This window comes from Gorilla gorilla, chromosome 10 (genome assembly GCF_029281585.2).
Source record: "Gorilla gorilla gorilla isolate KB3781 chromosome 10, NHGRI_mGorGor1-v2.1_pri, whole genome shotgun sequence".
NCBI lineage: Eukaryota > Metazoa > Chordata > Mammalia > Primates > Hominidae > Gorilla > Gorilla gorilla.
In genome coordinates, this window is record NC_073234.2 from 48522870 (window position 1) to 48547507 (window position 24638).

At 48.9% G+C, this 24638-nt stretch overlaps 1 protein-coding gene across 1 annotated transcript; it reads left to right on the forward strand.

The window, feature by feature from the left end:
- Nucleotides 1-6541: 6541 nt before the first annotated feature.
- Nucleotides 6542-14538, forward strand: KRT4 (keratin 4). Its single transcript, XM_019037979.4, has 9 exons — nucleotides 6542-7406; nucleotides 9029-9243; nucleotides 10190-10250; nucleotides 11528-11623; nucleotides 12155-12319; nucleotides 12667-12792; nucleotides 13222-13442; nucleotides 13693-13727; nucleotides 13838-14538. The coding sequence occupies exons 1-9, from the start codon at nucleotides 6681-6683 to the stop codon at nucleotides 14017-14019; spliced, it is 1827 nt and encodes a 608-aa protein (XP_018893524.2). The 5' UTR covers nucleotides 6542-6680; the 3' UTR covers nucleotides 14020-14538.
- Nucleotides 14539-24638: the final 10100 nt, after the last annotated feature.

Consider the following 24638-nt stretch of genomic DNA (forward strand, 5'->3'; position numbering starts at 1 on the left):
CTGGCTTATAGAGGCCCTTTCAGGAATCAGGTTTCTTTGCTTTCCCACTCCCTGACTTCTGGATTCCCAGCTTATCCTCTTGGCCTCAGTGATGTCTCTCTCAGCCCCCATATCCAGTCAGCAAGAAAAATCCACACTTAATTGGGTTTTGTGGTTTACACATACACTACTTTGCCTGTGACCATCACCACAGCCCTAGGTTCAGTAGTGGGCATGTGGTGTTCCAGTTTACAGGTGAGGCGATTCACGCTCACAGAAGTGACCTCTCATGCTGTAGTCATCCAGCTGGCTGGAGGCGGGTCAGTAGTGTCCAGGGCTGCAATTTCAAGCCCTCTGTCCTGTCACCCCAGAAGCTACCTCCGTCCTACTCCTGCCTCCATCACTCGCCAAATCTTACTGCTCCTCCCTCCATGCGTCTCTTGGTATCACCTCCTTTCCTCTTCATCTCCACAGTTCTCTACTCTGAGTCTGGACCCCACTCCTCAAGCTGTACCCAAGTGATTCCCCAATTGGCTGGCCTCTCAACCCTGCACCTCTCAGGCCCTCCCCACCCTGCTACCAAACCAGTCGGCCCGAGGCTGTCACCACTCCGCTCCCTTCCTTGGCAACCTTAGGGTTCCTGGCGGTTGCTGGGATGCATCCCGCACTCTTCCGGCCTGATCACTCTGTCCTCCTCAGAGGAGCCCCAAAGAGCCCTGAGAAAGCTTCCTCCAGGGCTGTGGAAGGCCAGCAGAGGGATTTTCAGCCAAACCCTAACCTCCAGCTTAGGAACACAAAGGCCTAGCGGTTTAGGGTCAGCTCTGCCTCACCAGCCTGGGTGGTCTCTAGCTTCCCTTCTCAGACAGATGGAGTATAGTCCACCCCATGTACAACACTTTGAGGAATACTTGCTAATGCTCACTGAGTGCCAACTGTGTGCCAGAACTGCTGTCAAGCCTTTAACTGATTCTCTTCACAACAGCCTATAATATAAATACTATTATCATTCTAATTTTGCCTATAAGGAAAATAAGGCACAGAGTGGTTAAGTAACTTGCCTAAGCTCACACAGCTAGGAAGTAGCAGAGCTAGGTGTGGAATCCAAGCAATCTGGTTCCATAGCCCAAGCTCTTAACCACCAGGTTATTTTGCTTATATAGAAAAAGGAATAGAGAGCTGGGGATGCTGGAGCTAGAAGGGGCATTGGATGTAATCGACTCCAAATTTTTTATTTCATAGATAAGAAAACAGGTTGAGGAAGGGGAAGAATGTATCCAAAGCCACGGTAACTTAGTGGCAGTGTTAAAAAAAAAATCAGTTTTACTGAGATCATAGGCCAGGTGTGGTGGCTCCTGCCCGTAATTCCAGCACTTTGGGAGGCTGAGGCAGGTGGATCACTTGAGCCCAGGAGTTCAAGACAAGCCTGGGCAACATGGTGAGACTCCGCCTCTACAAAAAAATAGAAAAATTAGCTGGGTTTGTTAATGCATATCTGTAGTCCCAGCTACTTGGGAGGCTGAGGTGGGAGGATCACTTGAGGCTGCTGAGGCTGCAGTGAGCTGTGATTGCACCATTGCACTCCAGCCTGGGTGACAGAGGGAGACCCTCTCTCAAAAAAATTATATTTAGGGCTCAAAAACTGAACAATAGAAACTTTTGATTGTCATGGATAAAAGCCTCAGAGATTATACTGCAGCCCAGGGGGGCCCACCAACAATAATGTGCTGCTTAGACATACTTGTCGAAGGAGGGGAATGGCCCAGACCCAGGGGTTTCCAAACTGAGGACCCTAAGGGCTGCTTTCAGGGGTGCAGGGGGAGGTCAGCAGGTGAGAAGGATCATGGTCCCTCCTCTGCACCAACTGGATCATCTCTCCTTATCTGTTTTACTCATGAGGCTGTGCACGTGATTTTGTTTATGAGGGTGCTTTTGCTGCCAGAACATGCTGGGAAGCCCCTGCCTGTATATGCCTGGGGTAGGAGGCCAGCAGGGGCAGCTCTCCGGCCCGGGGAAAGAGGAGCCCCTGGGTACAGACCCCTAGGCCTGGCTCTCAGGAGTGCCCGTCCTCTCATTGCCCTCACTGCCCTCTCCCTAAAACGCTGATGGCCCTTTTCTGCAGAATCTCTGATCCCCGTATTGCCTCTGGCTCCCCAAGAATGACTCAGGCCCGGTGGGGCAGTTGAGGTTGGGTGACCGAATGGAGTGAGGGTGGCTGCCTGGCCAGGGAGGGCAGGAGCACTTTCCCACACCACACAGTGGGTTTGGAGATGAGAGTGACAGAAGCCCTCAGGATCCCTTAATCCCAGGGCTGAATGTAAGGGCTTGCCTCCCTTACCCAGAAAGCCCTGAGCAAACACTCCCTCCACCTGGCTCCACACCCCTGTCAGCTGCTCATCCCTCTGTGAAAAGATTGGGAAGAGCTGCCAAACAAGGAAGGGTCACTGAGGGCAGTAGCAGAATCTGCGTGTGGAGGTCTGGGGAAGGGCAGGGGACCAGCTTTTAGCTGTGGCTGCTGGGTAGTGGCACCTCGTTCAGCCACCTGCCTCTGGCCCATATATGAAGGCAATGTCTTTCCCGTTTTCAAGGAAAGAAACTCATCTCTCTTTCTCTCTCACTCTAGGGTGTAAAGGCGCTCTTGCATACAAAGTTCTTCCTTAGGTCTACCTTCGGTTTCTCAGGCTCAGTTTGAAGATTTTGTGAGCTTCTTGCAATTCTGATTTAATAATAAGGACACAGAATGTGACTCTAGACTAGAACTTTCTTCTTGTTTGGATTGGGTTTATTGTAGGGTTTGTCATGAAATTAATTTGGATTTAGTTAATTGGAGGATACAAAACTGGCCCCTCAGGACAGTGTCATACCTTATTGGGTACTTGTAAGGACAGGGCCACATCAACCAAGCAACTGACCATGTGCTGAGGGTAAGGACAAAAAGGAGCGGAGCTGCATCTGCAGAGCTTGTGGCCTGCTTGCCAGACCCCATGGCTGTCCTGATGGACCATGAGCTACAGGGCTGTATAAGTTGCTGTGTATTTTTTTCCCTGCATATTCTGTGTGGGCCAGTCACTCATATAAAACATTATACCTACCGTTTTATACATTGTAAGGTCACAAGCTTTGAAGTCAGACAGATAGGACTGACTTCCTATCTCTACCACTTCCTGGCTGTGTGATCTCAGGCAAGTTACATACCCCTCTGAGCCTCAATATCTGCAGCTCCAAACTGGACAGAGCAAAGCACCTCTTTGACTGGGTTGTTGGAAGAAGCACCTAGTGTTCAGCATATAACAGTAGTTCCAAGAGAGAATCCCTTCTACCCAAGAGGCACCGCTGCCTTTCCTTCATCTTCCTTCTTGTATCAGCGATGGCACACCTCAAGTCACCTTCATGAGAAGTACCTCAATCGTAGCTCCATGGTTTGGGTGCCCCACAGGCACAAAATAAGACTGATTACATATTCTATATTGTTTCCCTGAAAATCCCCTTGGCTCCTGGCTTGTTTTTTGTTCTAAGCAGTAGACACAACTCTAGGGGCAGTGAACCCATGCCATCTTCTCCTAGTGTTGGAGTGTTACAGCCATAGAGTAAAAGACCCAATAAGCACACTATGAGCCATCTCAGGGATTCACCTGTGCTCAGGCAAAGCCTACCCCGGCCTGTGATAGTCCTCATCAAATCCCAGGGGCTACCAGAGAAGAAAGCAGTGAACGGCAGGTGCAGAGGCTGAGGTGAGGCAGCCGGGGGGTGAGCTCCGGCCATCACTCAGGGTGAGATCCCGATGGCCCTGCCATGTCCTCTGGGGCAGGTAACCAGTCAATTGGACCTCAGCTTCCCAAGGGGGAGGCTCACATGTCTCCTCAGCTCCTGCAGCTGCAGCCCGCAAAGACCTGCAGTAGTTCCCACCCTCCTTCCAAGCCATGCCCACCTTAGGAGCAACAGTGGAAATTGATAGACCCTGGGATGCTAGTGCCCCCAGAGCCCCTTTGACCCGAACAGCCAGTTCCATCAGGTTTATTCGGGTGCACATTCTGGATTGGTTGTGACACAATTTAGACAGAGTGGCTTTATACCAGGCAGAACAGTGTGAGTGAGAGGCTATAGAATATGGAGCCTTTGGGCCAGGTGCAGTGGCTTAAGCCTGTAATCCCAGCACTTTGGGAGGCCGAGGTGGGCAGATCACGAGGTCAGGAGATGGAGACCATGGTGAAACCCCGTCTCTACTAAAAATACAAAAAAAAAAAAAAAAATGAGCTGGGTGCGGTGGCGGGCGCCTGTAGTCCCAGCTACTTGGGAGGCTGAGGCAGGAGAAGGGCGTGAACCCAGGAGGCGGAGCTTGCAGTGAGCCGAGATGGCGCCACTGCTCTCCAGCCTGGGCGACAGAGTGAGACTCCGTCTCAAAAAAACAAAAACAAAAACCAAAACAAACACCAAAAAAAAAAGAATATGGAACTTTTGGGACCAGACTGATGTGAGTTTAAATCCTGGCTCCACCACGTGCTGCTGTGTGACCCTGGGAGCTACTTTACTTCTCTGAGTTTCTGTAAGGAAGGCTAATGGTGCTGACTCCATAGAGCCTCTAAGTAGACTAGTTGATCAAATGTAGGTAAAGCATCCAGCACAGGGCTTGGCACGAAGTCGGTGCTTGGTGAATCTGGGCAGAAAGGATCAGTGAAAGTCCAACCCCTTCCTTCTAGGAGATGGTTCTGGCTCTAGAATGCTCACCTACTGCAGGTGAACTGACCCATGACCCGGGCATTCTCCTGTGACGGGGCCTGGGGCCTCCAGTCCTCATGGCCACAGCCCCTCCACCCTCTCTCCACTTACTTAGAGGCCATCTTGGCAGAGACAGACCCGAGGTAGGGGAGGGAGGGGTTGGGGGAATGGGGACAAGGGAGGAAGTGGCTGGAGAAGGAGCTGGCTGAACTCCCAGCCAGCCTGGCCTTCCCTGCAGCCCTGCGTCTGGGGTGGGATCTCCTGACCACTCTGTCCTCAGCACTGGCCCCTGCCCTCTCTCTGTGCATGGAGGCAGCCGTTCACTCTCTCCCTGGCCAGCTTTCATTCAGCTAGGGGCAGCTTGGGTCTGTGGGATTATCCAGGTGCTGGTGACCGCTCTTCCTCAGACCTGGGGTCATTTCGTCTATGAGGAATTGAGGAAAGGAGGGAGAACAAAGACACCAGATTTCTCCTTGTAAATGGCAATGGCAAAGCCTGGGAAAGAAGAGAATGAATGCTTGCTGACCTCCTATATGCCAGGCACCATGGGGACATTGTCTAATTCCTTGTGAGGCAGGTGTCCCATTTGGTAGATGAGAAGATGGACTGGATGGTGTATTAGTCCATTATTACGCTGCTGATAAAGACATACCTGAGTCTGGGCAATTTACAAAAGAAAGAGATTTATTGGACTTACAGTTCCATGTGGCTGGGGAGGCCTCGCAATCATGGCAGAAAGTGAAAGGCACTTGTTACATGGTGGTGGCAAGAGAGAGAATGAAAGCCAAGCGAAATGGGTTTTTCCTTATTAAACATCAGATCTCGTGAGACTTATTCACTACCACAAGAACAGTATGGGGGAAACCGCCCCCATAATTCAATCATCTCCCACCGGGGCCCTCCCACAATGTGTGGGAATTATGGGAGTACAATTCAAGATGAGATTTGGGTGGGGACACAGAGCCAAACCATATTGGATGGGTTCAGAGTGCTTAGACGGCTCACCCAAGGTTACACAGCTAGTTAGTGGCAACGGGAGGGATTTGAACACAGATCTGTTACTGTTCAGCTGGGAAGAATTTAAGTTATGGCTTAAAACTAGGATTTTGCATTTAAAAACATTGCTCTGAGAAGGGATCCATAGGTTTCATCATTCTGCCAAAGGGATCCCCAGCAGCAAAAAAGTTATGAACTCCTGCCCTGAATTCTGCACCATTACAGAAAACCAGAACGCACCTAGCAAACAACTGGACAGCAAATGGAGCAGCAGAGTGCACACCACCAGACCCCGCTGGAGAACGCCCATCTAGAATTGAGCAAGCACAGATTGAAGGGAGGCCTGCGGGGCAGCATGGGTACCCAGGGCTGAGAAAGACAGTCACGGTTTTCTTTGGGGAGGTGTTTTGTCTTCCCCCATCTCCTTAGTACCTAGCTCCATGCCTGGCAGTTTCTCAGTAGCTGTTGGCCAAGTTGAAGTGAATCTGGATCTAGGTTGGAGGGCTAAGGCTGGAATACAGAATATTTCCCCTTTTTATAGGTACATGGAGCCAAGAACATGTGGAGGAATAAGAATGCTAAGAATGACAAATATACATGTGGCTTTTGACAGTTTACAGAGCACTCCATTAATCACTAGCTCACTCTATCCTGAGAAGTGGCAAGGCAAATATTTGTATTACTTCCAATTTACAGGGAAAGCATCTGGGCCTCAGAGGGTGACTTGCTCCGGTTTGCAGAGCTAGGAGGTGGCAGGCTGTGCACTCAAACTCAGGCTGTCTAACTCCACATTCTGTGGGGTGAGAGGATGGGTGATGGGGTGTCTTTTCTGGAGGAGGGAAGTGCCGTGAGCCTAGCGAGATGGAGGTACAGTGGGTGTGGGCCTGGAGGGCTGGGCCCAGGCAGGGGCTTCTGATTAGGAAGCCCTGGGGCACCGGTTCAGGTTCTCCCAGAGAGTAGTGTGATGGGATCCAGTAACCTGTGCCCTCCAGATGACTTCTGTAGGTGTGTTTAGTGACATGCTCAACGGGTGCGGGAAGGATGGGCTTGTGCCAAGGGCCAAGCCCAGAGATGTTTCAGATTTTTCCCTTTATGCCCCTGCAACCAAGCCCTGCTGCTCCAGGACATATAAGAGACCAAGGCTGAGGGCTCCAGCACTCACCGGCCTGGGCCCTGTCACTTCTCTGATAGCTCCCAGCTCGCTCTCTGCAGCCATGATTGCCAGACAGCAGTGCGTCCGAGGCGGGCCCCGGGGCTTCAGTTGTGGCTCGGCCATTGTAGGCGGTGGCAAGAGAGGTGCCTTCAGCTCAGTCTCCATGTCTGGAGGTGCTGGCCGATGCTCTTCTGGGGGATTTGGCAGCAGAAGCCTCTACAACCTCAGGGGGAACAAAAGCATCTCCATGAGTGTGGCTGGGTCACGACAAGGTGCCTGCTTTGGGGGTGCTGGAGGCTTTGGCACTGGTGGCTTTGGTGCCGGCGGCTTCGGAGCTGGTTTCGGCACTGGTGGCTTTGGTGGTGGATTTGGGGGCTCCTTCAGTGGTAAGGGTGGCCCTGGCTTCCCCGTCTGCCCCGCTGGGGGAATTCAGGAGGTCACCATCAACCAGAGCTTGCTCACCCCCCTCCACGTGGAGATTGACCCTGAGATCCAGAAAGTCCGGACGGAAGAGCGCGAACAGATCAAGCTCCTCAACAACAAGTTTGCCTCCTTCATCGACAAGGTGAGCTGTGTCCTCGGCCGGAGAGGGGCAGTTAGAAGAGAGGGGTCCTGAGTCCTGGGGTCTCAGACCTGAGCCTGCCACAGGTGCTGGGGAGACCACTGAACTTCCCTGGGCCCCAGTTCTCCAGCTGTTGAAGGGGCATCATGACTTTGAGCCTTCCTTTTTGTCCCGTGGCTGGTGGGAAGGTGGGATGCTCAAGGCAGTTAAGTGTTTGGAATTCCCTAGACAGGCTGTGGGATACTGGACAAATCATTTGGCTTTTCTGGCTCTAGTCATCCCAGCTATAAAGGGGGTTCATTATTTCTCTGCTTTTTCTCAGATTTTGGTTTTGAATATAATGCAGTTAACTCCATTAATCACTTAACAGTGGCCACTTCTGTTCTTAGAACAGAAGAAAACTAAGCTGATTTTGCAAATGAAAAAGGGACTGGCTCCAGTGGCAGATTCTAGGTCTCGCCAAGGCCTTGGAAATTTACTTTTTTCATTCCTTTGACTGGACAACACTGCTCATGTCTGGGTCTGTTTGAAGAAAGGAGACAGGTCTCTTTTCTTTTTGTAGCCCAACTTCCTTTTTCATGCAACGTCTAGAAGTTCAAGTTCTTTAAGCTCAGTTACGGTCATGCATGATGGATGATAGTGAGCAGTGCAGCCCCAGAGAGCCGAGTCATCCAGAGATTGATGACTGGGTGGATGAGTGCCTCCCTTTGGTCCAGGTTGCCCTGGTTCACCAGGCATCAAAGTCTTGGGCAGCTTCGACATATGGGGCAAGAATGAACACTTTTGGAATAGAATAAGGTGCATATTTGTTCTTCTTGCTAGTTTGAATAAACCCATAGTAACTTAAAGAGGTTTTACTGTGACTATAGGACATGCAGATGTGATAGCAAAAACTCAGGGCTCTTTGATGCATCCTTGTCTCATCTCATCTCATTTTACCTTTTGGGTTCAAAATGTGATCGGTCTGCCTTACCTTCTTTCCTTTCAATTCTGAGGCTCATAACATGGAAATGTCATGCTAAGCTGCTGTCCTGGTTTGTCTGGCTAGATTTTTTCATAGAGAGAGGGAAAGTTCAGGGAAGTCCTTTGCAGAATGGAGTTTAGGTGAGACAATGCGTACAGGGCCCTGGTTTTAAATATCTATACTCAGTTGTTCACAGGTTCACAGGGACACGCCAGATCCATTGATAAGTAAGCTTATTTAAAAAGTCTGTAGTGACTTTGTCTTTCATTTGCCTTGGGTCAGGATCACTTTGAATGCAACAGCCTCCAGATTGTGATGTCTCTTAATTTTATTTTGTTATTTCATAGAAGTTTAATGTTCTTCTTTGGGGCTTTGGGTGCCTGCGGCTAGGAAGTTGTTCTTGTTGCACTGTTAGGCCCTGCTTCTCTGGCTGTGCTCTATTCTCCACAACCTATGTGACCCCTTGGTGCTATGGGCTCGAGAATGGGGCCATCATGTCAACCCGAGTGAATGGTGCCCTGGAGATGCAACATAGTGGCCCTACTTGGGTGGTTCTTGGGCCATGTAGTTCCCTGGGATTGACTGGGTTGGGGTTGCCTTGGCTGGTCCTCCTGCCAAACTTCAGGCCCTCATCACTTGGCTGGTGCCTTTATCAACACAGGTGCGGTTCTTAGAGCAACAGAATAAGGTCCTGGAGACCAAATGGAACCTGCTCCAGCAGCAGACGACCACCACCTCCAGCAAAAACCTTGAGCCCCTCTTTGAGACCTACCTCAGTGTCCTGAGGAAGCAGCTAGATACCTTGGGCAATGACAAAGGGCGCCTGCAGTCTGAGCTGAAGACCATGCAGGACAGCGTGGAGGACTTCAAGACTAAGTACGTGGGGAGGAAGGAGCGGACGCCATCTGACACATGTGCCCAGCCACACCCAGGCTCCCGGGGCTCTCTCCAGCGGCTTAGAATCTCAGGCTCTGAAGGCAGCTAGGAAGACCCTCTAGTCTGTTTTCCTACATCCACATAGTCATGTTTTCTCAGGGTGAGGTCTGGTAACCACAGATTTTTCCGAAAGGAAATTTAATGATAGATTCAGGGATTTGGGTCTGCCATATACGAACAAGATCAGAACCCAAATAGATGAAAAGCAGTATAGTATGATTAGAAGAATACAGACTGTAGAGACAGATGGAGGTGGTTTGCATACTGAGTCCTCACTTATTAGCTGTGTGACCTTGGGTTAATAGCTGAACCTCTCTGAGCTTCAGTTTTATTCATCTTTGAAATGGGGATAATATTCCTACTTTATGGGTTGTGAGAATTAAATGGAATTAAATGAAATAGAGAAAGCATGTGGCATATTTCAGGACACAGAGTGAACACTGAATACACAGCACCTCTCATTAAACTCACTATGGGATAGGACTGACAAAATAAATACCAACCCTGTCTCTCAATTCACTCACCCACCAAACAAAGGGAAATGGAGTGTGCTGATGACATTGCTGAGAATTTAATCTGCCAAAATGGCCAAAAGGACAGCTCTTTCAGGGACATTAAATCAACTACATCATTGCTGGGTTTTCTATCGAAAACAGTCTCTTTAAAGTTTGGTTTTCATGTATCTGAATAAACCCTGGCCTAAACTGGTACTTCCTATATTCAATGAATGTAGGTTAAATGAATATCTGTATGAATATGGGAAATGCAACTAATTACATGGATATTTCCAAATTTGTTTGGAAATGCTTGAAAACAAGCAGCAGAGATCTGAGAAACACCAGCTCACTGTGGGTTTTTGTCTTTTTCTCCCCGTGCCCACCCCCAGGTATGAAGAGGAGATCAACAAACGCACAGCAGCCGAGAATGACTTTGTGGTCCTAAAGAAGGTAAGAGACGAAGGATGGTAGGGAGTGCCTTCAGGGTGCCCCTTCCCTTGGGGAGTGGTCTTTGGCTGAAGTCATGGGTTTGGTCCATCTCTGCCTCATCCCTGCTTCACTTGGAACTATCTAGATCTATATAGTCAAGGAAAGTGGGTAACCAAACCAGGTTCTAAGAAATTAAGGTTGGGAGGAAAGCCTATTTGCCTTTTTTTTTGAGACGGAGCTTCACTCTTGTTGCCCAGGCTGCAGTGCAATGGCGCGATCTTGGGTCACTGCAAGCTCCACCTACTGGGTTCAAGCGATTCTCCTGCCTCAGCCTCCCAAGTAGCTGGGATTACAGGCATGCACCACCACGCCTGGCTAATTTTGTATTTTTAGTAGAGACAGGGTTTTTCCATGTTGGTCAGGCTGGTCTCAAACTCCTGACCTCAGGTCATCCGCCTGCCTCAGCCTCCCAAAGTGCTGGGGTTACAGTTGTGAGCTACTGCACCCAGCTGATTTTTATTTTTATAAATTCATGGGGTACAAGTGTAATTTTGTTACATGGATAGTTTGTGTTGTGGTGAAGTCAGGGCTTTTAGAGTATACATTGCTGGGATAACATACATTATATCCAATAAATAATTTCTCATTATCCAGCCCCTCCCACCCCTCCCTTTTTCAAGTCTCCATTGTCTATCATTCCGTGCTCTATGTCCACATGTACACATGATTTAGCTCCCACTTATAAGTGAGGACATGTGTTATTTGTCTTTCTGTGCCTGAGTTGTTTCACTTAAGATAATGGCCTCCAGTTCCATCCACATTGCTGCAAAAAGACATAATTTCATTCTCTTTTTATGGCTGAGTAGTATTCTATTGTGTATATGTATCATATTTTCTTTATCCAATCATCTGTTGATGGACACTTAGGTTGATTCCGTATCTTTGCTATTGTGAATTGTGCTGCGATAAACATGAGTGCAGGTATCCTTTTGTTACAATGATTTCTTTTCCTTTGAGTGGAATTCCAGCACTGGGATTGCTGGATCCAATGGTAGTTCTATTTTTAGTTCTTTGAGAGATCTCCATACTGTTAGAATAGCCTATTTGGATAATCAACTTCCATGTCTTCAGGTGGCTCTAGGGAAGAATATATAAAATAACTGGTCTCCCACCAGCTTCCCTGCTGCTGAGTAATCTTTCCTAAATGCTGCAGAGAACACCTGTAGGTGTCACTTAGTAACCTGTCCTCCTACTGTCATTCCTGCTCCTCATCTCTTATCCTCCTTCCTCCTCTGCAGGACGTGGATGCTGCCTACATGAACAAGGTGGAGTTGGAGGCCAAGGTGGACAGTCTTAATGACGAGATCAACTTCCTGAAGGTCCTCTATGATGCGGTGAGGGCTCCATCCTCCCCTCCATCCAGGGAAAGGGAATCCCCCATCTGTGATGCTGCTGGTTGGGATTCACAGTTTTTTGAAAGGACTCCAGCTCCCTTATTTTAGGGCAGTGGGTTCTCATCAAGGTCATGCATAGAAAGGTTTGAAGTGGGAAATTCAAATGGGAGATTCTTAGAACCAGATGTGGTCTTGGTCTTAGAAGGGGTGATTAGATCTAAAGAGTGCTTGGAATAGAATTCATTGCTGTCTAGCATTTTTTTCTGGTGAAATGGATCCATTCCCTTCCCTTCCATTCCAACACACCGGCACTCACTGCATTAGAGTGGCTTATGGTTCCTGGGGACCAGTAAAGACTAGAAGCATTGCTCTTCCATCCTGAACTGTCACAACCACTTGATTTCTACTTAGAACTTTACCTGTCTCTCCCCTTCCTACACATTGTGAATGCCAGCTCTGCTCCTACTTGAGCCTGTATCAGGTCAGTGAAGGCTTTCCTGGGGGGGCTGATGTGAGATATTTGCCCTGCAGGAGCTGTCCCAGATGCAGACCCATGTCAGCGACACGTCCGTGGTCCTTTCCATGGACAACAACCGCAACCTGGACCTGGACAGCATTATTGCCGAGGTCCGTGCCCAGTACGAGGAGATTGCCCAGAGGAGCAAGGCTGAGGCTGAAGCCCTGTACCAGACCAAGGTGGGTGGTATGGATCTCTCAGGAGATGGGGCTGGCTCTGGGGCTCTCCTTTTGATGTCTGTGAACAGGTGATCATTAGCTCAAGCCCAACAGAAGTCAGATACGAACAGACTCTCCCAGGCATCGTTGGTCCTGGTCTGATTTGAAACTACTTGACATTTGGTGTTATTCTTGCCACCTGATATGAACAGACTCTCCCAGGCATTGTTGGTCCTGGTCTGATTTGAAATTACTTGACTTTTGGTGTTATTCTTGCCACCTGTGGCAATTCTCACTGAGTTCACTTGAGAATGGACCCTACCCAAATACCCCTAACCCCTGGTTCTCTGTGTCTTCTTGAGTATTAGGTCCAGCAGCTCCAGATCTCGGTTGACCAACATGGTGACAACCTGAAGAACACCAAGAGTGAAATTGCAGAGCTCAACAGGATGATCCAGAGGCTGCGGGCAGAGATCGAGAACATCAAGAAGCAGGTGGGTGTCACTCCCTTCCAGATGGAGCACAAGGCCAGGGGCCTCAAGCAGACATCTCCAGAGTGGACAAGCAGATAAAGCATCAGGCCAGAAGACCCTGAGCTTGTTGCTGGGAATTCATAGCTCTTTGTGCAAGGCATAACCAGATTTTTTCAGCAATATCCTAGTTGGCACACCATGACGCTCCTGTGCATAGGTTTCTTGGCTCTTCTTCATGGGTTTTTGCTCATTTTTATTTAATCAGTCTGGTGGAGGCATTGGTAGGCTATGGCTGGAGTGAATGAGATGCATAAGTCTCAGGGAAAGTGGGCAGAACAGATAGAATCTTGACATCCTAACCCAAGGAAAGCTGGACCAGGGGAGGGGACAGGTGTAGAGGCCTTGAAGGCAGGGCACTGCTGACCACCTATCTAATGCCTTTGTCAATAGTGCCAGACTCTTCAGGCATCCGTGGCTGATGCAGAGCAGCGAGGTGAGAATGCCCTTAAAGATGCCCACAGCAAGCGCGTAGAGCTGGAGGCTGCCCTGCAGCAGGCCAAGGAGGAGCTGGCACGAATGCTGCGTGAGTACCAGGAGCTCATGAGTGTGAAGCTGGCCTTGGACATCGAGATCGCCACCTACCGCAAACTGCTGGAGGGCGAGGAGTACAGGTGAGGGGTTAGGCAGGGTGTGAACATGAGGGCCAGAGAGGTCCAGGGCCATGAGCTTATTTATGCCTCTGCCGGGCTGCAAGCATCAGTGTTGTGGCAGTGCATTACGAACCAGGACAGCTCAGCTAATAGGTTCACACTGGGCCCTCAAACTCAGAGGCTGCTCAAGGATAAGAGAGGTGAGTGAGGCGTGCTTATTGAACAAAATTCTGTGCTCCCTGAGGCTCACCGCCTTTTCTTTCCCCTACAGAATGTCTGGAGAATGCCAGAGTGCCGTGAGCATCTGTAAGTACCTTCCATGCCTGCTGTAGTTGTTCATTCACCCGGGTCTTGGCTGAGACCCCTGGGGTGCTGGCAGCATTGGAATAACTGTGTCCTTTGTGTCTTTTCTGCAGCTGTGGTCAGCGGTAGCACCAGCGCTGGAGGCATCAGCGGAGGATTAGGAAGTGGCTCCGGGTTTGGCCTGAGTAGTGGCTTTGGCTCCGGCTCTGGAAGTGGCTTTGGGTTTGGTGGCAGTGTCTCTGGCAGTTCCAGCAGCAAGATCATCTCTACCACCACCCTGAACAAGAGACGATAGAGGAGACGAGGTCCCTGCAGCTCACTGTGTCCAGCTGGGCCCAGCACTGGTGTCTCTGTGCTTCCTTCACTTCACCTCCATCCTCTGTCTCTGGGGCTCATCTTACTAGTGTCCCCTCCACTATCCCATGGGCTCTCTCTGCCCCAGGATGATCTTCTGTGCTGGGACAGGGACTCTGCCTCTTGGAGTTTGGTAGCTACTTCTTGATTTGGGCCTGATGACCCACCCGGAATGGGAAGGATGTCAGCTGACCGCTCACCTCCCATGGACAGAGAAGAAAATGACCAGGAGTGTCACCTCCAGAATTATTGGGGTCACATATGTCCCTTCCCAGTCCAATGCCATCTCCCACTAGATCCTGTATTATCCATCTACATCAGAACCAAACTACTTCTCCAACACCCGGCAGCACTTGGCCCTGCAAGCTTAGGATGAGAACCACTTAGTGTCTCACTCTACTCCTCTCATTCCCTCTTATCCATCTGCAGGTGAATCTTCAATAAAATGCTTTTGTCATTCATTCTGAGCAATGGTCTTTTTTCCCTGGGAGAGGTCTCTAGAATCCTGTATAACTAGATAATTTTGGTGAAGGTGTATGCTTGTGGGTGTGAAGGATCTGTTTATACAGATCTGGGTCATCGACTAGTTTCTCAGGTCTCTACTTCTAAGTTGCTCAAATTATTGGGGGAGAAGTACAGTGTACAGAGGCTGAAGGTTGCCTACAGGGCAGTTGTACAGATTGAAGGGGCATCCAACAATTATACACACATTGTCCATTGTAGGGCACCCTGGGGTAGCACCATTTCAATGCTGATCCTGGAATAAACCTGGAGGGAAGGGGTTTAAGTCTGCAGGTGGGGGGCATTTGATAGGTGTGAGAGAAGCAGGCCAGGGGTCTCTGCTGAATATAGAGCAAGAAGTTATGGAGCTTATGAGAGTGCTTATACTCTGTGTCTAGCAAGGCCTCCCTATTTTCATGAAATTCCATGCATGGGGCTAAATCTCACTGGCCCAACAAGGCTTTCAGGAACCTGTTCCAAGAATCAACAAGGTCACGGTTGTTGGAGGGAGGTGTGCATGTGTGTCATTCTCCTAGAGTTTTCATGAGCTGCTCACTTCCCCAGCTCCTCAGGGGTGCCTGGGGTTATGTCTGTGGTGCTGTCCCTGAGTGGCGAAGAATGTTGGAGGTGGAGCAGGTCTTCTGGAGCAGCAGCGGAGGGAGCTGTCTAATTACAGAAGCGGGGAGAGGACAGTCAGAGGTGGGGATCTGGGTAGAGCCTTTGGGGACACCCTTTTTCTATACTGGACCAATTCCAAGTACCTGGAGCAGCACAGTCTCCCCTCTTCCAAAGATTTCCCAGCTCCTGCTCTGCAGTCTGACCCGAATCAGTTTGCTGCAGATGCAGAATGCACTCTCTGCCTTGGCCACCCAACTGTGCCTCCCACCCTTGACTGCCGCAGAGTTCATTCAGACTCCAGTTCCTCCAGCCCTGTGTCCATGGGGCCTCATGGTGTGCAGGCAGAAAGGCACGTCGTTTGCCCAAGACCAGTCCTTGCCCATGGGAGTCTCGTGCAGATCCAAGGTAGGCTCAGGGTTGTTCTGCCTTTGGGAAAGCGGGGACAGAGTAGCAAAGGGTTAATCTCAGGGGCTTGTGCTCTCTGGGCAGGGGACTTTGCCAGGAGCAACCTGGGCTCTGTCCTTCATCAGCCTGGCCCTAATATCCCCGTTGTCTTAGGGCTCATTGAGCCCCATGTGTCAGAACAGGAAGTCTCTGCAGCCGCATTTGGTGGCTTTGGCTTCTTCCAAGGGCTGCACTCCTCCCCTGGCAAAATGCAGATGGGCTCTTTTTTTTTTTTTTTTTTTTTGAGTTTCTGGGAGTGGTGAGGAGGAGTTAAAGGTTGGAACTAGGGGTGGAGCTTCTCAGGTTCACCCACCAGGAGGCTGCAGGTTGTGTTGGGCCTCACAGAGAGGCAAGGGGCAGGTTAAAGCATTTCCCATGCCCCCTGAGTGTGGGAGCAGCCAGCCTGAGCAGCCCTCCGTGCCTCTCAGCATCTCTTTGGTTGAACTCAGTAATTTACACTGCAAGGTCAGGCCGTAGATTATACGAGTGTATGTGCATCTTAGAATAAATGTGTTTGTATTCATAGGCACATGGCTATGTGAGTGTGTCAGCGTTTCTTATTTATATAAAAAGTCTCTTAGGTCGGGCACGGTGGCTCACACCTGTAATCCCAGCATTTTGGGAGGCCAAGGTGGGCGGATCATGAGGTCAACAGATCGAGACCATCCTGGCCAACATGGTGAAACCTCGTCTCTATTAAAAATACAAAAATTAGCCTGGTGTGGTGGCAGGCACTTATAATCCCAGCTACTCGGGAGGCTGAGGCAGGAGAATCCCTTGAACCCAGGAAGCAGAGGTTGCAGTGAGCCGAGATCACACCACTGCACTCCAGCCTGGCGACAGAGTGAGACTCTGTCTCAAAAAAAAGTCTTCTATTTTACATAAAAAGGAAAAGCCCTCATGTTGGTCTCTGTTTCTAGAACAGTCCAGGAGAGTGGATCCTGGCCTTGATTCATATGTTTGAAACTGGCTGACTAGTCAGAGGGGATTATTTGGGGTAAATATACTGCTGAGATAATAGTCACCACCCTTCTCTCTGATCCTTCAAATTGGATTCTGGCCAGCTCCTAGTGCTTAGGAAACAGGGAGACATGGCTTGCATTATTTGCCCCGTTGGAGGCCCCATGCTCTCCCTTTTATTTTAAATGCTTTACCTCTAAGTATACGGAAATCACTTTTCACATCTGAAGAGCCCAACTGCAGGTTGGCAAATCTCTAACTTGGTTTATTTGGCTCATCTGCCCTGACTCCATTCCCCAAGCTCTTGGCTCCCAGCCCTGGCTGCAGCCCCACCATCACTTTGGCTCAGGCACCTGTCAACTCCTGAACAACTGCTATGTTTGCATAGATCCCTCACACCTCACCAAGACCCTCCGCTCTGGGTTCAGCCCTCTCAGTTCCAGAAAGTTCTCACCAATACTTCTGAAGTCTCCCTACCTCGTTGCTAGTAAACCCAGAAGGTTATAGCAAAGAGGGGCTTATTTCATGTCCCACTGTGGGGTTTTGGTTTAACTTGCTGATGGGGCCCAGGCTTTGTGTTCTAAGACCAGAGGACCTCAGAATAAGGCATGGCTGCTCCCTTGTCTTGGGTGGATGTTCAGGGTTTAGTGAGACAGCTATGTGGGGAAATAGTTGAGGGGGCTGTGCCCCCTTTGTGGGCCCTCAGGACATGGTAACAGTGGGCCAACGAGGGACAAAAGGAGGGAGCAGGCTGAAACGAAAAAAGCCGTTTTAGCACCTGTTCCATTTTTTTTCCCGTGTTGATGGTAGGGTCTGAACAGTCATCTCGTTATTCCACTAAGAGGGCTGGGAGTGTAGAGTTGTGGCCATGAAGGGTCTTGGTGGTGGGAGCCCCAGGACTCAGGCTCATGGCTGCCCATGGTTTTCTGGCTTGGCTTTGGGTCAAGGTAGGATTGTTTTGCATCTGCAGTTTTTTTACTTTGAGTGTTGTGGATTTGATCCTTAAAAATTCGAGAAAGTGGGTGAGAAGCTAGATAAGCTGGGAAGACATTTTCTGGAGAAAGTGTTTGGACTGTCATTTGCCATCCACCCATTCACCCATCTACTCATCCATCCCTCCATCCATCCATCCATCCATCCATCCATCCATCCATCCATCTATGATCCATCCATCATCCATCTATTCATCCATCCATCCACCCAGCCATTCACTCATTTACTCAACAAACCACTAGTCTATAAATTATTTATGGGCAGGAACCATGACTTTATTCATCTTGACATTCCAGGGCCACTGTGCTTGCCATATAGTAGCTGTTTAACAAATGTTAATTGAACAATGTTTACCGAGTGCCTAGTTTGTGCTGGGCGATGGGGACCCATTATACAAAGAAGAATTAGACTCTGTTTTCAAGGAGCTTTTAATACAGATGATAATGTCTAGATAAAAGCATGCACATAAAGAACTTGGTAACCAGACAGACAGATGAATGCCTTTGGAAGTTACAAATGAAGGACATGACAGTCCAGAGGGTAGCAAAATTACTTCTAGTGTAGAGCGAGGGCTTGGCAATCACAGGAGGCTTCACGCAGGAGGCGGTATTGAAGTGGGGTCTTGAGGAAGAAGCAGGCCCTAAATGCTAGAGACGGGGCAGATGCTCTTCTTACAGAGGGCAAGATTCTGATACCTAAGAGGAGTCCTTTGGTCTAGAAGTCTTCTAGGAGTGGCTCCACCCCTTTGGAATATCCTGCTGTACTGTCTCCCTTAGGCCTCCTCATACTGGATTTTGGTCACACTCCTTTTTCTGTGTAGTGTCCTGTGAAGCTGCAGCATTTCTCCCATTGGGCTGGTAGCTCCTTCTCCTGTGAATCCACCACCCAAGAGCATGGCAGGGGCAGTTGCTTCAGTTCGAGAAGCATTGCTGAGCACCTACATTGTGTCAGACTCTGTGTAGGGCCATGAGGATATAAAGCTTCTTGCAGCGTGGTCCTCACCCTTGAGAAGGGCAGAGTTTAATGTGAAAATGGTGCGTGAGTGTGGGGAGTGTAGACACATGAAATACACATTTTCCATACTTTCAGGAAAATATTAAAAGCAATGGTGTATGCAAGCACTGAGACTCTGGAAGCCTAAGGGAGAATCATTTGCTTTTGCCAGGGATTCAAGGAAGTCTCCCTGGAGGAGGTGACAGCTGTGAAGCCAGCCATGTAAAAGGGGTGTGGACCTGGAGCTTGCGAGAGGGGTGCAGGGGAACAGGGTGCTCTAGGCAGCAAGAATTGCAGAGTAAAGACAGGGAAGTGTGGCTCAGTGCAGTACCAAACCAAAAGCAGCTTAGCATCACTCAAGACAGGGCAGGGAGTGGTGGGAGAGGACGCTAGAGAGCAAGGTTGAGGCCAGGATGTGAAGGACATGGGTTGGCCCATTGTCCAATTTGTTTGGGGTTTGGGCTTTATGTTCTAAGACTAGACAAGCTCAGAACAAGGCGTGTCTGACAGATTAAGCTCAGAAATGGATGAGGAGGTAGCTCTGGGCCACCTGCTGTCAGGGTGTGGCCTGGAGGCCCATGATGTGTTTTGAATTGCAGTCTGGGAACCACCACTCTGCACCTCCCTCCCCTGCCACGCAGCTGTAATGCTAAGCCTTGCCATGGCCATGCCTCCTTTCCCACTCTTGTTTCCTATGAGGGTATGTTTCCAGGAATGAAGAGGTTTGCTGTCATTCCTTTGTCTCTTGGCAGAATTGTCTCTCACCCCACACGCTGGCATCCATTCCTTTGATATTTATTGAGCATCTTTCATATGCTAGGGGCTATACATTGCTATTTTAAAAATCCCCTTGGGTTACTTACAGTGTCCCCTGGTCCCCTTATTTCCACCATGATTGTACCCTTTACTTTATGTCTAACTGGATCCCCTCAAATTCTTTAGTGGAGAGAGATCCATGCTTTTCAAATCATTGCATTGAGAAATAAATGTATTTTTCCTCTTAAATGCCTTTCCCAGGTTAAACGACCACTTAATGACTTTTTTCACCTCCCCTTCTATCTGTTTTTTTTTTTTTTTTGGAGACAGACTCTCGCACTGTCACCCAGACTGGAGTGCAGTGGCGCAGTCTCGGCTCACTGCCATCTCTGCCTCCTGGTTTCAGCCATTCTCGTGCCTCAGCCTCTGGAGTAGCTGGGACTACACGTGCCCGCCACCACTCCTGGCTAATTTTTTGTATTTTTAGTAGAGATGGGGTTTCATCGTGTTAGCCAGAATGGTCTCAGTCTCCCGACCTCGTGATCCGCCCGCCTCGGCCTCCCAAAGTGCTGGGATTACAGGCCTGAGCCACCAGGCCCGGCCTATCTTTTGTTTGAAGACAACTGTTTAATAACTTCCTAAGATCTCTTGGGAATTCTCCAGCGAGGACAAGGTTGTGATTTCTGCTGTGTACAAGCCTCTGGTTTGAGCAGGCATGCTAGCCAGACATGATTCAGCACAAATATAAATGGACAGCTCTTATCCATGCAGAGGAATCTTATGTAAATAGAGGCTTATTCAGGGCAAACCTTTTTTTTTTTCATTTTTACTGTTATGTTTATTTTCTCTGTATGTGATTTGTGAATGCTGTCCCTTCAGTTTATTCTTACAGCAGGACAAGGAAGTGAGTTATTTAAAACTAGGAAGCTGGCTGGCATGGTGGCCCATGTTTATAATCCCAGCACTTTGGGAGGCTGAAGTGGGCGGATTGCTTGAGCCTAGGAGTTCAAGACCAACCGGGGTTACATAGAGAGACTCTCTCTCTACAAAAAAATAAAAAAAGTGTTAGCTGGGCATGGTGGTGCGTGCCAGTGTCCCAGCTACTTGGGAGGCTGAGGTGGGAGGATGGCTTGAGCCTGGGAGGTTGAGGTTGCAGTGAGCTGAGATTGCGCCACTGCACTCCAGCCTGGGCAACAGAGTGAGATGCTCTCTCTCTCTCTCTGTCTCAAAACAAAAACAAAAAAACAAAAACAACCCCCCGCCGCCCCCCCCCCCCACCAAACCCATGCCTTACCATTCCTCCTCCCCAGGCAGGATTGATGGAAGTCAAGAGCTAAAGAAGGGAACAGAATCTTAGCTTGCATTGAAAGAAGCACAGTGCCCCCATCACAGACAGGAAGTGGCTTCTTATTAGTTCTGGTGCACATGAAGCCACCTTAAGTATCCTATCTTCGCAAGGCACTGTAGTTTTAAGAGGTCCATCAACATATTAAAGTGGGTGCAGAGAAGAGTCCTGGAAACCATCTGTACTGAGGACTAGGAGAAACAACTGGATCTATCTAACTGGGAGGTTGGTGTCTGTGAATTCCACAGTATTTTCTAATATTGGAAGGGTTGTGATACAGAAGCCAGAGGAGTGTGTGTGTTTTACTCTGGAAGGCCAGGCAAGAGCAAATTCATCGCAACTCAGTTCCCATCTGCTGAAGGCCTGCCAAGGCCACAGGCTGATGGACACAAAGGCAGGGAAGACAGGTGGTAACAGTGCTCAGTGGGGAATCTCAGCTGGGGGCAGGTGTCCAGCCGTGGAAGGGGCAGGACCTTGAGACCTGAGGCTGAGAGGCCCCAGTTAGGGTTGCTGTTGTGTCAGGACTGCAAGGATTCTGAGAATGCACGTGGATGCAAGTGTCTCTCGACTGAGTGAATAATGTGTCTTTTTATGTATATGTATTACCACTTCCAAATGTATATGACTATAAACTGCACTTTTATTTAAAAGTGTTGCTAAATTCATAGTCAAAAATGTATGTTCTCAAAGGATATTGGAAGTATGAGTTCTGACATGTGTGAAGGTCAATGTAATTTTGTGTGTGTTAAAAGGGGCCTTCACACGCAGAGAGGTATGGGTGCCATGCCGTGATGGACAGGTGACTGGGGCTCCTGCTGCTGACCACAACTTCACTGATCCTTTAAGAGGAGTTAGGCTCCCATGAAATGGAGTGGAAGGCACGAAAGCTAGATCCTTGAAGACCTTCCTTGGGTCAGGGTGGGGTCTTGCTGGCCTGGGCAAGTTAGGAGATTTGATGAATCGCCTTCCATGGGGATCCTGAAGAGTAGGAGTGGCCAGGTGAATTCTGCCTCGAGGTAGAGGAGTGGACTGGAGAGCCTCCTGGCCGTAGCACCCTATGAGTCTCTGATTTCACACATTGCAACCCAGTGACTCACTCTTCTCTCCAGGGAGAAAACACTTAGGGCGCTTAGTTAATAAACTTCAGATAATTCAAGTGTTGGGGATGACTGTAAACCAACTCTGTTTTCTCAAAGTGTTTATTAGGCCCTACAAATTTAGAGGGATGGGCCCAACCAATAAGAATTTCAACTCACTGATTGTCTCCTCCCCTTCCACCACTTCCTTCACTCACAGCTCTGATCAGAATTGACATTCTAGTCCCACGAATGTATTCCCCAGTCTTTGTTTTGCTTCCTGTCCTCTCAAAGGCCAAGCCATGTCTTCTCTGCTATCCCAACCCCAAGAGTAAGTATAGATTATACCCTTCTTCCTTTTCCTTCCACCATCTGTTGGGGAGGTCCCTGACCCAGGACTAGCTGATGACAGCAGTGGTTGTGATGTTGCTTCTCAAAGATTCTTCTCCAAGATAATTCCCTCTAAAGGAATGACAAGCATGGCTCAGAATCAGTGGGCTCTGGCAATGGCTAAGATCTCCCCCCACTGGGGGCACTAAGCACCCTGAATCACTATGGGTTTAGGAATTCCTAGAGACTCATTGCCCTGGACTCTAGACCCCACACCAGACCAAGCAGCAGCCTCATTTCTGTCTGGCATAAAGGCAGGTCCTCCATCCTGCTCTCTTAGATATTATAAGGAAAAATATGGCCTAATTTTTGTGATATGTTTCCTTTTTTCTTTTTCTTTTGTTGAGAAGGGTCTTGTTCTGTTTTCCAGGCTGGAGTGCCATGGTACAATCATAGCTCGCTGCAGCCTTGACCTCCCAGGATCAAGCGATCCTCCAACCTCAGCCTCCCAGGCACCTGGGTCTACAGGCGCATGACACCACACCTGGCTAATCTTTGTATTTTTTTCGTGGAGATGGTGTTTTGCCATGTTTCCAAGGCTGGTCTGAAACTCCTGGGCTCGAGCAATCTGCCCACCTCAGCCTTGCAAAGTATTGGGGTTACAGGCGTGAGCCACCACATTTGGCCTTGTGATATGTTTCTTAAAACACTGGCAGATATTTCATTAATCTAGCTATGTTCCTGTGAGATCTAGAGGGTCAGAGATGATTGATCATCTTTTATGGTTAATGATGCTGAAATGCAGAGAATTTAAACAGCTTTCGTCATGCTTAGTCATGGGGAGGATCTGGTCTAGCCCTGGGTTTGGTTCATTGCCTTTGAGGGAGCAAAGAGGAGAGGAGCCTGTGTGGCCACCCTGGGCTAACTTCACAGTCCATGGGCAGAACTTGCAGAAAATTAGGGATATAAGTCAGAGATGCTGGAGAGGGGATCCCAGCAATGAACGGGGCAGATTGTGTGACCTCAAATGTCCAGTCAACTTCAACTTGATTCTGTAATTGATTGATTCTTGATTGATTAGTTCTTGATTCTGTGATTCTACATTTTTTTTCCCCTGAGGAGGTGACACTCATTTTGAATGTAAATTTTTCTAAATCTGAACACCAAATTTGAGAAGTCTGGATTCCTTACATTGAAATAATCTCAATTAGCTTGTGCTACCTCATGCAATGGGAGTTGAACTAGCTTTCAACCAGTTTTATCTGGTTGTAATCCAGTATAAGGGGTTAACAATTAGTCATTAATAATTAATTGATGGACTAATTCATTTTTTCAACAAACCAAACTTTATGGCACTTACTATTGGCAAAGCACTGTGATTTGGTCCAAGGCACCCAGTATATTAACAAGACTGGAAACTCCTGGAGAGCTTATGGTTTTATCCTGGGGAGGAGCTAGGATGCTGCACAGCCTGGCAAGTAACACATGGGAGAGATAAGGATAAAATGGAAGAACCAGGCCACTGAAGAAAATTGTACTTCCTTTGCACTTGGGCCACTCCCACCCCTACCCAGTGGGTGTTGAAGAAGTCTCTATCCTTTCCCCCAATTCTAAGGAGGCTCCTGCCAGGGCCATACAGACCACACCCTTAGAAGGGCCCAATGTGCAGCAGACAGAACAAAAAAGGCCTGTCCTGGAGAGATAAGCAGCTAACTTGGCCAGCGCCAGAGTGTGAAGGATGGCTTTCTTTTGGACAAACCAAGCCCAGTCATAAGCCTCTGAACAACCCCAGACAGGCAGGGTTTCAGGCTTTCGGAGTCAGACATATTCCATAGTGCTGCCGGCTCTGCCAGATCTGGCTTTCTGGGGTTTGGAGGGGGCATGGGCGACTCTCAGGAGCACATCTCTCAAACAGAAAATGGTCCCACAGGGGCCCTGTGTGTCTTGTCCATGACTGGGTCTCCAGAGTTTTGCAAAGGGCCTGGCACATATTTGGCAGTCTGTAAATATTTGCTGAATTTGTTGTTGACTTGACATTTGAATATCTTGTTCCCTAGGCCTTAAGCTAAAACCAGAGAAAGGCCAAAATGTGGGGAGCAAGAAAGGAAGCCATAGATAAACCCCAAGATGTGTAATAGTGTATAATTTCTCTGGGAAGTTTTAAAGAGAAACAAACATTAGGCATGTTGGATTTTGCCAGTGTCTGGTCAACATGCATAGATGTTAACTTGACTTTTTCTCCAAAGATAGTCATAAAAAAAGGTCACTACCTCCTGAACTAAAGCTTGGGGTACAGGGAGAACCCAGGAGGCAGATTTGTGATAGTTCTGGGCTTTTTTCCAAGAAGGGAGAAGGAGAGGTCAGCGCTTCCTCCCAAAGACCAGCATAGAGCTGGGCACATACTGTGCACTCAGTCATCGTGGAGAGACCTGCATCACTCCTTCCATTAAGATACTTTCCCAGAGCTGTGAGTGGGCTCCACTGTCTCCACTACTCAGAGAAGCAGAACCTCCCCACACCTCCTCCACTCTATCCTCTCCAGAG